The sequence below is a fragment of the Crocodylus porosus genome, unplaced genomic scaffold (assembly GCF_001723895.1).
Source record: "Crocodylus porosus isolate Cpor-Errol unplaced genomic scaffold, CroPor_comp1, whole genome shotgun sequence".
NCBI lineage: Eukaryota > Metazoa > Chordata > Crocodylia > Crocodylidae > Crocodylus > Crocodylus porosus.
Window position 1 is genome coordinate 84378652 of NW_017728931.1, and position 14853 is coordinate 84393504.

The window sequence follows — 14853 nt, forward strand, 5'->3', positions numbered from 1 at the left end:
TCCTTCATCCTCCCTATGTATTTGAAAAAGGACTTTTTATTATCCTTGATCTTGGACGCTAGTCCTAGCTCTATGTTTGCCTTAGCTTTCCTGACAGCCCCCCTACAGGCCCGAGCAGAGGAGGTATACTCCTCTTTGGAGATAGCCCCCCTTCCACTGGGTGTACACTGCCTTTTTGGCAAGCAAGCATTCCCAGACACCCTTCGTGAGCCAGGGGGGCTTCCGGGCACTCTTGCCCCCCTTGCTGCTTGTTGGGATGGACTCCCGCTGGGCCCTGAGTATCATTTCCTTAAGGAACTACCACTCGCCCTCGCCCTGCCCTCAAGGACCCCAGCGCCTCCCCCACTAGTCTCCTCAACTTGTTGAAGTTGGCCCTCCTAAAGTCTAGGGCTACCGTCTTGCTGCAGGCCCTTGACACCCTGTGTTGGATGGTGAATTCCAGCAAGCAATGATCGCTACCAGCGCTTGAGTTCTGGCAGAGGCTTCTTCCTTTATGGAAACACAGAAACCTACGGATTCTCTGCTGTCTTTTGTGACTTGTCATAGCTATATTTTAAGAGGCTAGTGGAATAGTCCTCATGTGGAAGAGGGGAAAGGAATGCAACAGAGGGTAGTGCACAAGATTTTAGTAATATTGCTTACTAGGGCTTATGCTGTACATCTCAAAAACAATGTGATTCCTATTCCACTATTAAAATATGAACTAGCAAGACAATGAGGAGAGGGAGCACAAGAACAGCATTAATCAGATGGTAGTATCTCAGCAAGGCTTGGAAAATGGTTTGATGGAATAAGGAAGGTGAGTGTTTAATATCAGACATTAAATGGATGACCTATCTGTAGGGACCTACTCAATTCTTGATTTTGTGGAAATCGCAGAATCGGGCATTGTCCATGAAATCGGGCAACATCCATGAAATCCATAAGGGGAAAAAAGAACTTACTAAAAATAAAATGTTTCCTAGTGGGAGCCAGCAGTTCTTGTGGCCACTGCAGCCCAAACACGCAACCCATTGGTGCAGGGTGGGTGCCAGCACAAAGGGGAGCTGCAAAGATGGCTGCAGCACCCACTCCTTATGCTGATCGGCGGAGCTGTATGATGGACTGCAGTGAGAGATGGGCCACGGGGGCCCCTTGACCAGAGGAATGGGGTGGAGGGGGGGGCTCACAGTCATAAGCTTACAAAAATGGCAGCCAGCCCTGTGATCTGCCCACAGAATCAGCCACCTGCCTCCTTGATTTGGGTAGGTCCCTACCTAGCTGGCAATACTTCCTTGTAGGTATCCTGGTAGAAATGGACTTTAAAGTTAAACTTGAATAGCAAGCAGGTGCTGGCCTTGCAGATCACTTCAGGAAGTGTATACCATGTACAACAAAACATGTGAAAGAGTGTATTTTGCCTTACAGCTTCAGCTTAGCTTCCTGATCTAGCGTAGGCATTGTGGCTCTGTCCTCAGATTTATACTTCAGGTCTCTTTTTGTTTTGTTAGAGATTTTGGGTGGTACTTTAGCTTTCCGAAGTTCAGGAGGATAGCAAGCCATGCCATCTGCAAAAAATGTTTCACCCACAGCAGCCATTTGTCTCCACAGTACTTCACAAATCAGTACTGAAAATCTCTGCAGGAGGAAGAGAGAGATTTTCAGAACACCACAAAATGATATTCCTTGGGAGACCCTTCATTAGGAGGAAGTAGATGCTTTAGAAGTCCTTCTGCAGTTCTTACTACTGTCTTGACAGTTGAATCCCAAGTTCACAGCATTAGTAAATAAAGCATTCTGTAATGGACGGCTGTTACTACTCATCTCCAAGTATGAGAAACTTGCCCCATCTCCTCTGAAGCCAGGCTGAACAACAGTGCTGTAATTCAACCCTACATTGGGGAGGAATATGTTACTTCTCTCTCTCCTGAATTTGCCTCTTCTGGTTCCTTAGGCTCATTACGCTGCTTTGCTTGTGTATTTTGTACACTGTGTGTGAGAATTTCTGTCTTAATATAAAAGGCTTTTAACCTTGTTCTTTCAGAACAATTTATGTAGGAAAGCCCTTTAGCTTTTATGTGGTAGCTTAAAAGCAACACTGATCTTTTCCTTCTCTAATTTAAACGTGGGGAGCCCTCTTAAATGAAAAAGGTGATCAGTAAACTTCCCTTTCCCTGGGTTACTGGTATCTTCTCTTAATTTCTGACAGAGGTTGAGAAATCCTTGAAAATATATTCTTACCAAAAATGTTGTCTGTTTTATACATAGAATATCTTCCCTGCCAGCTCTCTTCTTTTGTCATATGAAGTATTTATGTTCATTAGTTTTGAATCTAATCTTGGTGTCTGGAAGCACTAAGGGAGTGCACGTTCTTTTTTTATTATTTTTTCCTTAGGAACAAAAACATGAAATTTCATATGGTATTAGGGCAATAGGGTCAGTGCTTCTTGTTATAGCCCCTTCCAGTTCCTCAAGGTTTTTGGTATTGAACAGACCTTGGCATCTGCAGTGTGTATATGTATGTCAGAGAGAGTTCGTGCTTATTTCATTGGCTTTTGACTGGTGTAAAATGACCCGCAGGCCCTTCTCTTATCACTGAGTGTAAATCTCTTGTCAAAACTAGTGAGGTCTGGAAAACTCATACTAGTTTTCACCAGCATTGCAGAAATAGAGTTCTCTGCTTTTAATGCAATATTGAACGCTGCTTACATTAAGATTGTTAGCTTCCATTTACTGTGTAGTGAAGTCATTACATTTTTTTGAAAAACAATCTTTTCTAATGCTAACTCCATGGGTAGTATCAGTATTTCCAAAAAAGTTAAAATTAAATATAATAATCATAGAAAACTAGGGTTGAAGGGACCTCAGGAGGTCATCTGGTCCAACCCCCTGCTCCAAGCAGAAGCATCCCCAACTAGATCATACCATGCAAGGCTTTGACTAGCCTGGTCTTAAAAAACTCTAAGGATGGAGAATCCAGCACCTCTTGGGTAACCTGTTCCAGTGCTTTACTACCCTTCTAGTGAGAAAATTCTTCCTAATATCTAACCTAAACTTCCCTTGCTGCAACTTGAGACTATTGCTCCTTGTTCTGTCATCTGCCACCACTGAAACAGTTTAGCTCCATCCTCTTTGGAACCACCCTTCAGGTAGCTGAAGGCTGCTATTAAATCCCCTCTTGGTCTTTTCTTCTCTTCTCTAGACTAAAGAAACCCTGTTCCCTTAGCCTGTCCTTTTAAGTCATGTCCCCCAGCCGCCTCATTATTTTTGTTGCCCTCTGCTGGACTCTCCAATTTCTCCACATCCTTTCTGTAGTGGGGGGCCCAAAACTGGACACAGTAGTCCAGATGTGGCATCACCAGTGTAGAATACCAGTGCAATTCTAACTGCACTTTATCTTGTATCAGCAGATGGATGACAAACAGAACCAAGGAAGTGATATTTCCCCTCTATTGGGCGCTGGTCAGACCACAGTTGTAGTACTGCGTCCAGTTGAGTGCCACACTTTAAGAGGGATGTGGATAACCTGGAGAGGGTTCAGAGGAGGGCCACTCGTATGGTTAAGGGCTTGCAGGCCAAGCCCTACAAGGAGAGACTAGGGCACCTGGACCTCTTCAGCCTTCGCAAGAGAAGGTTGAGAGGCGACCTTGCGGCTGCCTATAAATTCATCATGGGGGCACAGAAGGGAATTGGTTGTGGCGACCAAATTGGTTGGTCACAGTCTGGGCCAACACGATTGAGCAGGTGGGGACTAACGGTGGAGAGTCAGGTGGCTTGTATTCGTATGGTTGCAAAACATTTTATTTTTCTTTCTTACGCTACCAGAAATGGTGCAGCGCAGGTCAAACTCGGTTACGAACTCGGTTTCAAACGACAGCTGCAAAACCAGTCGATAGCTGTTTAAATAGACGAATCAGTAATCGGATTGAACTCGAGCAAGGGCGGGGTACGCCGGGAGACAACGGTGGTGGAGAGACGTTCGCAAGTGGCCAGCTTACACAGAGCTCAGAGCTTGTTCTGGCGGGTCTCCAAGCTGGTCTCTGACTTGGGCGGAAATTATGATGGCTTATATATGTCATGGTTAGCCAATCACAATGTGAGCTGTGTGGAACATTCTGGGTGATCACGCACTGGCCATGTGCTTAGTACATGACTGGGCATGTGTAGGGACTTTCCACTTGACAGCTCGGACTTTCCACCTATTGTCTCTCTTTTTGTTTTTTTTCCTCAGCTTCTAGCTCTGTGTCATCAGCACCTATGCTCAGATTTGGCCAAGACATTGGTGAGGCTCTACTCACCAAGGCGCCCCTGGGTGTTACAAGAAATAATGGCCATAAGCTAGCAGAGAGCAGATTTAGACTGGACATTAGGAGGAACTTCTTCACAGTTAGAGTGGCCAAAATCTGGAATGGGCTCCCAAGGGAGGTGGTGCTCTCCCCTACCCTGGGAGTCTTCAAGAGGAGGTTAGATAGGCATCTGGCTGGGGTCATCTGAACCTGCAGGGGGATTGGACTCGGTGATCTATTGAGGTCCCTTCTGACCCTAACATCTATGAATCTATGAATAGAGTGAAATAATCACTTCCCTTGATCTGCTGCCAACACACCTACCAATGTAGCCCAGTATGGCAACAAGAGCACACTGCTGGCTCATATTCAGTTTATTGTCCAGTGTAACCCCCAGGTCCCTTTTCAGCATGTTTTATTTCTTTTGATTTTTCAGATTTGAACTTCTTTCTGTATTAACAATTGATTAATTATTCTGATTATTTTAAGCCCAACTTTTTAACTATAAAGCAGTTGCCTTTTGCCTATTGATCTCATACCCCTCAATGCTGTTTATAATGAATGGAGGAGTAGTGGGACAGACAGGAGTAGTGGGCCAGATTTTGTTGGATCCTTTAGAAGAGTTTGCTGGCTTGATTCCCTGGACTTCTTTTTCATTAGGAGCATGTCCATCCCCACTGGTGGGACTGCCTGACTGATGTCTGTGGGACTTGCTCTCAGTTCCTTTTGGTACGTTGGACCCAGTGGCAGACTTGATTTTATTTTTTGGCACTGGTTTTATTATACAGCCCCTAAACATAGGCAATGTATTAATGTTTTAAATGACAATGAATGAAAACAGGCTCAGTATTGGCCTGCTCTTCCTGCAAGATTTTGATGTTAACATGGGAGCCAGCCATGACAATAAGGCCTTCTCCAGATCTTTTTTTTTGTAGTGCTGCAAAATTTTTTCTAGCTGTCAGAACCTTTTAAAGAGAGCCCAGGAGGCCTCGCATGAGACCCAAGACTGAGGACCAGCTCAGGACTGGGTCTACCTGCAAGATGCTTAGAGGTGGCAGTATCTGACTGGGGGAGGTTGTCCACTGGTCAGCCTATCAACTCTATAGTCCTGTTCCAGTTGCCACCTGGCAGTTTGCAGTTTTCCTCTTGATGCAAGAACTGACCACTGGAGGGTTTCTTCCCTCCAGTGAGCCCCTGCCACTGCTGTGACTCCCCTCTTCCCATTGCTATGACAATAGAAGGCTGCTTATATTCTCCCACAAAAGCTTGCTGTATACTGCTGTCCTTCCATCCTTCTCCCTTAGAGTTAGCAAGGGAGAGGAGAAGAGTACTGTGGAATAGTGGAAGGTCTAAGTTATATGCCATACATTCAGTTTATCTGACAATATACACATACCACAAGTTCCATGATCGGTGAATAACTTCTTTGCAGCAGGTTTGCCATTTTTGTCATGTGATAAATTTCTTGACTATCGGGTATGTTACTATTTAGCATGCAAAACTCATTTGAACCTGGTGATATGATAAATGTAATGTCTGCCAGGGCCTAATTGTCAACACTGGGAAAACTGACAAATGACAATGTACATTTACAGTTTCTAAATTTATACACGGATGTAGGTTACTAGCTAATTTAGCCAAGGTTACATAGGATATTATATAGGATACTGTAAAAAAAAACAAAAAACAAAAAAAAACCCAACCAACACAGTTAGGGATCTAGAAGGAATTGATGCTCCAAAGGAGGGTAAGCAGTTGAGAACTGGGAGGTAAGCTGCTTCCTCTTGGTAAGGAGCAAGTATTGCACTCTCTCGTTCTTGGATTATCACAATCAGTCCTGTCAGAATCACTGGCAAAATAAACTAACTTGTGTTGAATCAAAAGTTATCAAGTTAGTGTTTTGGTTTTGTAATCATTTTTAAGTATTCTGCAAACATGTTTTAGTGTAAGAAATATTGCATCACTTCACTTGTGATTACTGGACTAAACTGAACAACTTTAGACATCTTTGCTATGGTTATCCTGTCCTACCATTGTGCAGGATGTAAGTTAAGCAAGATGCAGTGGCAGCTGTATATCACTTTATACTTCTTGGACTGAGAGCAACTCCCATTGGGTTTGGGGTTTTGGGGTGTGGAGGGTGTTTTGTTTAGTTAAAGTTGATGGTAAAAATATGCAGTTAATACAGTGCAGTTTGGCTCAGTGTTTTTCTAGTTTGTTTCATGGTTATATAACTTAATCAGATTGTTAGAAAATATGTATAACCCCCAGGGATCTGGGACTGTTCAGCCTGGGGAAGAGAAGACTGAGGGGGGACTTGGTGGCCGTCTATATGTATGTAAGCGGTGAATATCAGGAGCTGGGAGGAAAACTTTTCACTAGGGTGCCGCAGCGGAAGACAAGGAGCAAAGGCCATAAACTGTTAGAGGATGGTTTCACATAAGGAAGAACTTCTTTATAGTAAGGGTGACCAGAATCTGCAACAGACTTCCCAGGGAAGTGGTGGAGTCCCTAACCTTGGAAGTCTTCAAGAGGAGAGTCTTCAGGGGTGGATCTGAAGATCTGTTTAGGTCCCTTCTGACCCTAAGCACTATGATACTATGAGATTAGATAGACTCCTTGCTGGGATCATTTGATTTCAGCAGTATTCCTGCCTGGAGCAGGGGGGTTGGACTTGATGATCTTTCAAGGTCCCTTCTGGCCCTTAATTTCTATGATTTCTATAATAAGGACTCCATAGCTTGGTTTAGAATAATTTTCTCCAACTTCCTTTGTGAATTTCAAGAGACCGCTCACTGTTTATCTGATTGTAAATTCTCTTTGTATTTTTGTTAGTGTAAAAGTAAGCTTTATGTTATAATAATATCAATACTATTTCTGGGTATACCAAAGAGCTGAACTGCCAGTATAATCTGTAAGTAGGATTTTCTTCTGGTCTATCACTAACTTGTGGTTTACAATCTTTCATAGTTTACCAGTCTCTTAAATGTGAATAGTAATATTTAACTTGTATCAAAGAGGTTTTGTATCTGAAGGGGTAAGTTTTTCAAAAGTGACTAGTATTTTTGGGTGCTCCATTTAAGACTTTCTCCCTACTTTTCTGATGGAAGATGTTTGGCACTTTCTGAAAATGAGACCATTTTAAAGTGTTGGGCACTAAAATCACCACTTTTGAAAAAATTTGGTCTGACTTGCTGATATTCGCCAAGTGTTTAGGGAGCCTGAAATGAAAGATGTTACTGAAATAAAAAATGAACATTTTTATTAGCAGCCAACACTCCTATTTCAGCTATTGATAAATGGTCGCTAACAACTTGTCTTTTTATCTCACAAATGTAAAACTCATAGGTTGGGAAAACACAGTTCTTCAAAATGCTGGTATGGCAATCTTTGCACCTGTACTTCTGCTTTGTAAATTGTCTTCCTCCTTCCCCACAGATACACATTAGCTGCTCAGGATCTGGTGATGCGAGCCAGGGGAGTGCTGAAGGACAGGGGCTGGAGAATATCCAACGACAGACTGGGCTCAGGAGACGACATTTCCGTCTTTGTCATTCCTTTAATACATGGAAACAAACAGTCATTGAACAAACAGTAGCTACAACAAGTGACAGGAAGGTGGTGGTCTTTTTAGGAAAATCATTTGAGAAGACATGACAGTCAAAACGAGGACAGTTTTGATTGACAGTAATCTATTCTAAACTCATGCTGGAGGGGTATTTTTCTGCCCAATAGGTAGGGTTCTGCATATATACTATATACAATTAACGGTATCCCTTAAGATTACAGCTTCCCTATGGTTTTCGGTGCTTACTGGGAGTGGAATATAAACGCTGCTAGTTTGTTACAGATTTTGTTGTCCCTCTGAGTGAGGACCCTGTCCTGCCCTGAATCAGAAATTAATCTTTTTCCGTTTACCATGTAGCTTGATAAAGCCATTTTTCAGTAGTAAAAATAGAAATGGGTTGAAAGCTGGTGAGCCGTTCAACAACCCCACAAGTAATTAAAGCAGTGATTCTGGGACATGTTTCTTTAAAAAAAAAAAAAAAAAAAAAATTATTTAAATCTGGCCCTTGAAGTTGTTTGTTTTGAAGAGCTACTGCTACTGTCATTTTTTGGTTCATGGAGAATCTCAAATGTGCAAAAAACTTGAATTCTAATTTTTCCCATTTGTACCCCTTTTCAAATAAGTCTTGAGACTTCACTGTTCCTTATTTCATGTGTTTTAGTGGGAAAAACAAGATTGTCCTTGTGACTCGGTCTCTCCTACTCTAGTTAAGGTGGTCATCTGCAAAATTACCGTGACAAGCAGGTAGCAGTTTTGTCGAGGCTTCCTTTTGTATGTAATCACAATGCAACAAATCAAATAATCCTTACTTTATGTAGTGTTTCTCTGGAAGCCAGGGTTTCTTTGGGACCAGGGATTTTCATTCATTGAATGGCTCTGTCTGCTTTATTGTGCATCCTGTTGAAAGGATCACTGAACATATAGCTTTTGTATCAATTGATATTCAGTAAATGTCTCTCCTGAGTTTATTCTTACTCAGATTTCTAATTAAACTAGGTAGTGGTAGAGTTCTAGTAATCAGCCTAGAAGCATGGATAAAAATCTCAACAATCCTTTCATTTCTGTATGTCTGTCTGCCTCATTGTTCTTCATAAAGGTCCTTTACCTGTCCCCAAACATCAGGATCCTGTGATCAGAACTTGACATCTCTCACATGTATCTTTTAATACTGAGTACTGTAGTGCAGGAGGCAGTATAATCATTATATTGGTTTCAAGACCTTGGCTTGTTGGTCTCCAGTTTTACTCGCTCAGAATAAACAAAAATGTATTAGAGTGGGATATTATCCAAGTAGAAGCATCAGTCCCAATAGGAAGGCATTCTAGCTCCAGTCCAACAGGAAAGCAATAGGAAGACAGATAGTGTTTCCAACCGTTGTTTGTTCTGTACACATTCAGCGCCTCGCTCGGTGGCAGGAATTTCGATTTTTTTTTTTCCCTACAGAAGCTTCTAGTGCACAGATGGGTAGTCATGTATAGGAAGCCAAGCTCTGCAGGAGTTGCCCCCTAAACATGTTGGAGCTGCTCATCCTGGTTTGTAAATAAAACAACTTCTTGGATAGCAAAGAGAAAGCTGAGCTGAGTTGACATAAACTTAGTGCTAAGTAGACATCTCACAAATGTTGAGCTCTTCCCAAAGGAAAAAGTGCAAGCTTTAACAAGAGGATGCTGTGTTCTTCCCTGAGGTGGTATTTGGATTTTATTCTGAATAATATTGGCCTGGAGCCTGCTAATCCAGTTATTGCCTACATAAACAAAGTATAGTGTTTTCAGTAAAGTTTATCAAGTGCTTAGGCCAATGGTTGACATGCCATCCTGACGATGGGTTCTGCAGTCTACTATGGTAGGCTTAAAAGCCCATTTCTATAGATCTGTACAGAATAAGTAGGTAGGACTAAACTGAAACAGGCCAGTGTTGAGTGGACAATGGGTCAAATGTACAGCAAGCATTTGATCAGAGCCTAAAGTATGTCCCATAGATTGCACAGTGCTTGCATGTAATAAATCCAGAGCTGATGCATAAATGGGATAGAATAGCTGATTATATGTCATACTTAATGTTGTTGTGCTGTTACCCCTTTTTCATGCAGTGCAAAACTGATGAAAAGATATCTGCAGATTTGACCTGTAGCTGAAGTCTAGAACATTCTCCACATAAGCTTTCAAATGTTTTACATTTTGAGCAATAGCTTTGATCCCTTGCTTTCATTCTCCCCCTTCTTGGCCTAATACATGTATAAACTATCATTCATACACACTAACTGGAATTCATTCATTTCCAATGTAAATATGTCACTGTGTATCATTTCGAATTGTAGAGGTAGAGCTTGTCATGTTACTATGATTGTGTTAAACTGCAGTGGAAAACGCACCTTCCCATTTAACAGCCTTCTGAAGTAACCTTAGCAATGTTTGGCAGCAGCGGCAGATCACGTAAATGGAAAAGTAGCAAAATGGCTCTGTGCTCATTGCCGTCTTCCTAGCATTGATATTTCTTTGTGAATTAGACTCCACTTGTTTGCTTTTCATTCATACTACCATCACAGATCGCCTCTTCCCTTTCCAGCTACTTTGTAGAGAATGTGTTGGCAAGGAGAGTATTTCCTTAATAGGCCAAAGGAATGGTGCTCCGAATGCTGAAACTGGAGCTTGTATAACTGAATACAGTTAACCCCTTGTTGTAATAAACTATGAGGATATTCTAGCAGAATAAAGAGCTAAACATAGGTTACAGTGATAAATCTGAGGGTTTTATTTTCCTGTTATTTCAAAGCCTCTATACACGAAATGCTTTCCCCAGTGCTATCTTCATTACATCTTTCTCCTACCTCTGTCTCATATGCTGCTATAGTACCTTGGCTTTCACTTGCATCTATTTTTGTTTTAAAGACCTTCTTACTATATGTATGCAACACCCCATGCTTTGCTCCAGAGATACTGTAGTGTTTCTAGTACTGCCACTGATGCTGCTTCCTTTTGTAGGATTCATTATCACAACAGCAAACATTTGTGCTGGCAAGCAGAAAACCCTGGGACCTGTGTTTCCATAAAAAAAACATTTCCCAGCAAAATACATGGAGCTAGATGCACCAGGACTTAGGTATTGCAAGGTTCTGTATCACAATGCTTAATTTAGGTAGCCTGGTGTCTAGTGAAGTTCCCAGTCCTGTTTTAAAAATAAAGGGCTCAAGCTACCAAAAGGAATCAAGCACGTAGGTCTAACTATTGCTATAGGTGTCTTAGACCAGAAAGTATATATTTTAAACTATCCAGCTCAGCTGAAGGCACTTAACATCTCTAATTACCTAATTTGTGGTCATTAAAGTTCTCTAGGTGCCTAAATTTCTGCTTCTGGGTATACTAGGCTGCCCTTCCTCCACATTGCTGACCTTCAGGGCCTGATTGAGGTGCTTGCAGAGCACTTGTAAGAATCTGTTTCACACACAAGGCTGGCAGAGGTGCTGCTGCTGTCTTCTAGCCTAAAGGTTAGGGCACTTGCCCAGCATGTGGAAGACCTGGGTTCAGTTTTCTCTTCCACTGCTATGGGAGCTTAAACCCATATCACCTGCCTCCATAATGAATGTTTTAACTGGCAGGCTATAGGGTATTCTGAGGCTTTCTCAGGTCTCCCTGTAAAGCTGTGTAACCTGCTGTGATAATTAAATATTCATCAGGCCACAGAGTAAACAGGAATATGAACATGACTCTAATAAAGTACTCATATGAGGTTGGGGGAGAAAGGGACCTACTTTCCAGTTTGTTCCAGCAAATGTTTTAATTGTTAGCATAGAGGCAGAGTATAAGTGAGTGCCTAGCAAATGTTGGCATGGAATTGCTTCAGTGAGAGAGATTAAGAGCATCCCATCCCAAAATGCAACACAGCTTGGTGATTCATGTGTTTGTAGCCAACTCAGTTATTGGATGAAATGTGGGGAATGGTAGTGTCTTCTCCAACTGGATACTGTGCAGAGTTAGATGAAGCAGGCTGCACAGCTAAGATAAAGACTGTCTAGTCCATGAATCCTGGCAGGGCTTAGGTAGGAGCAAGCACTTGAGTACCTGAGGTTCCAGACTGCGCTGTGCTGCTCAGCATCCAAGTCCCAGGGAATTGAGTCACCTATGGGGATGGACAAGGGTTCTCTTAAGTGTCACTGGGGCCTAAATGCTAGGCTTAGGCACATAAAACAAGGTTCATTATAACAGTAAACTCCAGTCACCACTATTAGATCAGCCCAGATGCATGCATTCATGTTGGTAAGATAATCAGTATCTTTAATGCAGAAATTGACTGTAAAGGAGATAGCAACTAAGTTAATTGATCATGCCAATAAATAATGTTGTTTTACTATGCCCTAGCTAAAGATAGATCAGCAGTGCTTACAAAATCAGTCACTTCATCAAACCCTACAATAATTAAAATTATACATGGAAAATATGTAATAGGCCATCTAGACTAGTGTTTCTGGCAATGTTGGGTTGCTTCTTAGAGCAATATTTTCTATTGCTTGGCCCAGCTCTTTTAAACATCTTGAGCAAAGTGGTTTCTCCTCCAAAATCTGTTCCATAAACTGATAGAGCTGCTTTTGAAATGCTTCCTCTTGCTATACAACCTAAAATGTCCTTGTCTTACCTTAAAGAAAAGCTCAGATATTTTATTGCAAGCATGTTTGAAATTTGCAAACATCTTTTGTGGCAGTAACCAATTCAATGACACTTCCTTAGTGACAATATTATCCTGTTGTCTGAGAGTGCTAATTTTCAGTAGTCGCACACTGGAGGAGAGAAGTTGCTGAATAAAACAAATCAAAAGACAACCAAACTACCTACCTGAAGCAAAAGTGATTTTTAGGCTGCTGGATTAGCATGAAATTATTTACATGTTAAAATATAACCAGAGGTAAATACACTGCACTGTAGAAACTGTGCCTGTCTCCATGATGTTTGAAGTACAAACATTTAATATCTGGACAGATCTTGGCTTTGAACTCTGTTTCTTGTATATTTGCTACATTTTAAAGGACACTACACAATCCAACCAAATCTATTGTGTTTGTTCTTTCCTTTTGGCTTTTTTTTGTACCAGTAACATCATGGCTTTTTATATCTAACATAAACCCCAAACCAAGGGTTATTGTTGTTTGTTTCTTCATTATAAGTGTGTAAATAGCATTTTTCCCTCTGTCTTAGATGGAAGTATAGTAATGTTGCTTCTTTGTAGACAATGACCAAACAATGCCGTAACTGTGCTGCTGTTTTCTACTTGTGATGTACTTGAAGGAGGTGCCCTTGTCAACCTCCATTTCCTTTTTTTTCTTTTGTTCTTCCATAGGTACTTTTATTTTATTACATTTTTAAAAATAAATTTGGTAGCTGCTGCTTTCTTCTTTCCCTTGTTGGCCGAATAATCATACTTTGAAGAAGAATGTACAGTTGTCAACGCTATGTTTTAAAGAAAGCAAGCTCCACTGAAAGATGATGATTTGGACCAATGTACTTAAGCTTTGTGACTGTGAAATGTTAAACTTTTTGTAACCTGAGAACAAGAAAATGTTTAGTAAAGGGATATATTTTGTGTTTTTTGAAACTTTTAAGTGCAATGAAAAAAGGAGGATGCTGAAGAAATGTATGTGCAAAGTTTTAAAATAAAATTTTAAATTATATAAACCCCCTTATTCTGCCTGGCTTTTCCTTTTCTGGGAGACTACTTCAGTGATTCATTCTGAGTTGATCGGTTAGTAATGGAGATTTTTAACATGTTGCGTCTTTCAAGGAAATGGGAAGATTCGTTGCCATATAATTTTATGTCTTGATTGAATTTAATGAGTTGTTCTCAGGTGCTGAGAGGCCATAACCTGCTGTGAGACAATCTAGAAGTGTTCCTCAATGAGACCTGAGCTGTTCTATGCAACTTATATAGTAATGCCTGCCTCTTTGCATTGTAATAGACCATTGCCAAGGATAGTATGCTTCCAGAAGCCCACATAGACCATTACTACTTACCCTTGAAAGCTAAAATTAATGTGTCAGACTCAAAAATTTCCTAGATTATAAACCACACATTACTGTGAGACAAGAACCCCAGATATCAGATTCAATTAATGTGTGTTTCTTTCATTATCCTATTCATTTTCCAGGTCAATGTTTGTGCTATCCTGAAATGTAACCCAGGTTTCTAGTATCTGCACAAAGTCAAGTTGCACAGAGTTTAATTACATTCAGTGTTTTACTCTCTAAAGTACCGTACACAATCAATCCATTTTCAGCAATTTCCAAAGGCACAAATGGGAGTTAGGCACTTCCTAAGCATTTTCACTTCCTTATTCTACTCCATGCTGCCACATTAACAAGATGTTTTAAAATTAAATTACAATACCATGATGTTCACTTCTAGTACTATGCCATGAATAGCTCTGTGATTTTTTTTTTTTTTTAATCACCTTTACCCTGGCACTTCCTCACCCATTATTTATTACTGTACTCCCAAAATACACTTAACATTATAGGACAAATTTATTGAAGCAGGGGCTTCAGCTCTTCTCTGTTTGGTAACCTTCCTAGCACATTTATGGACACTTTTAAAAGTATCTGTAGTATACAAGGACCAAAAAAATAAGGGCCACTAAATCATTTTTTGTCTCCTATAATAGGTGCCATTCTAAGTACAATGTACTTAAATGAGCCTAAATTGTCATTTTGACCAATTCCAGAGCTACTGTAGTAGTTATCCAATGATAGATTTATAAACTAAAACTATTGAGTCCTGCTTTGCTGGGTAGAAAAAAGAAAGATCTATTCATAATGATGTATTTAACTTTTATACTGGTATAAAAAAAAGGTGGAGATAGATGGTGTAAACTGTAAGTAACTTCACCCAATCCAGTGTAGAATTATACTTGAATAAGTAGTGGTAGGTACAACTACACTGGTAGGCATTTCATAGATTTCATAGAAATCAGGGCTGGAAGGGGCCTCGGGAGATCATCGAGTCCAGCCCCCTGCCCAAAGGGCAGGAAGTCAGCTG

The 14853-nt window shown here is 40.9% G+C and overlaps 1 protein-coding gene across 1 annotated transcript in view; it reads left to right on the forward strand.

The window, feature by feature from the left end:
- PPM1H (protein phosphatase, Mg2+/Mn2+ dependent 1H) overlaps nucleotides 1–13504 on the forward strand; it is a 207752-nt gene extending 194248 nt beyond the window's left edge. The window contains exon 10 of the mRNA XM_019543308.1: nucleotides 7704–13504. Coding sequence (XP_019398853.1) covers nucleotides 7704–7863 — 160 coding nt within the window. The 3' untranslated portion in view covers nucleotides 7864–13504. The remainder of the gene's footprint in view (nucleotides 1–7703) is intronic.
- The last annotated feature ends 1349 nt before the right edge of the window (nucleotides 13505–14853 follow it).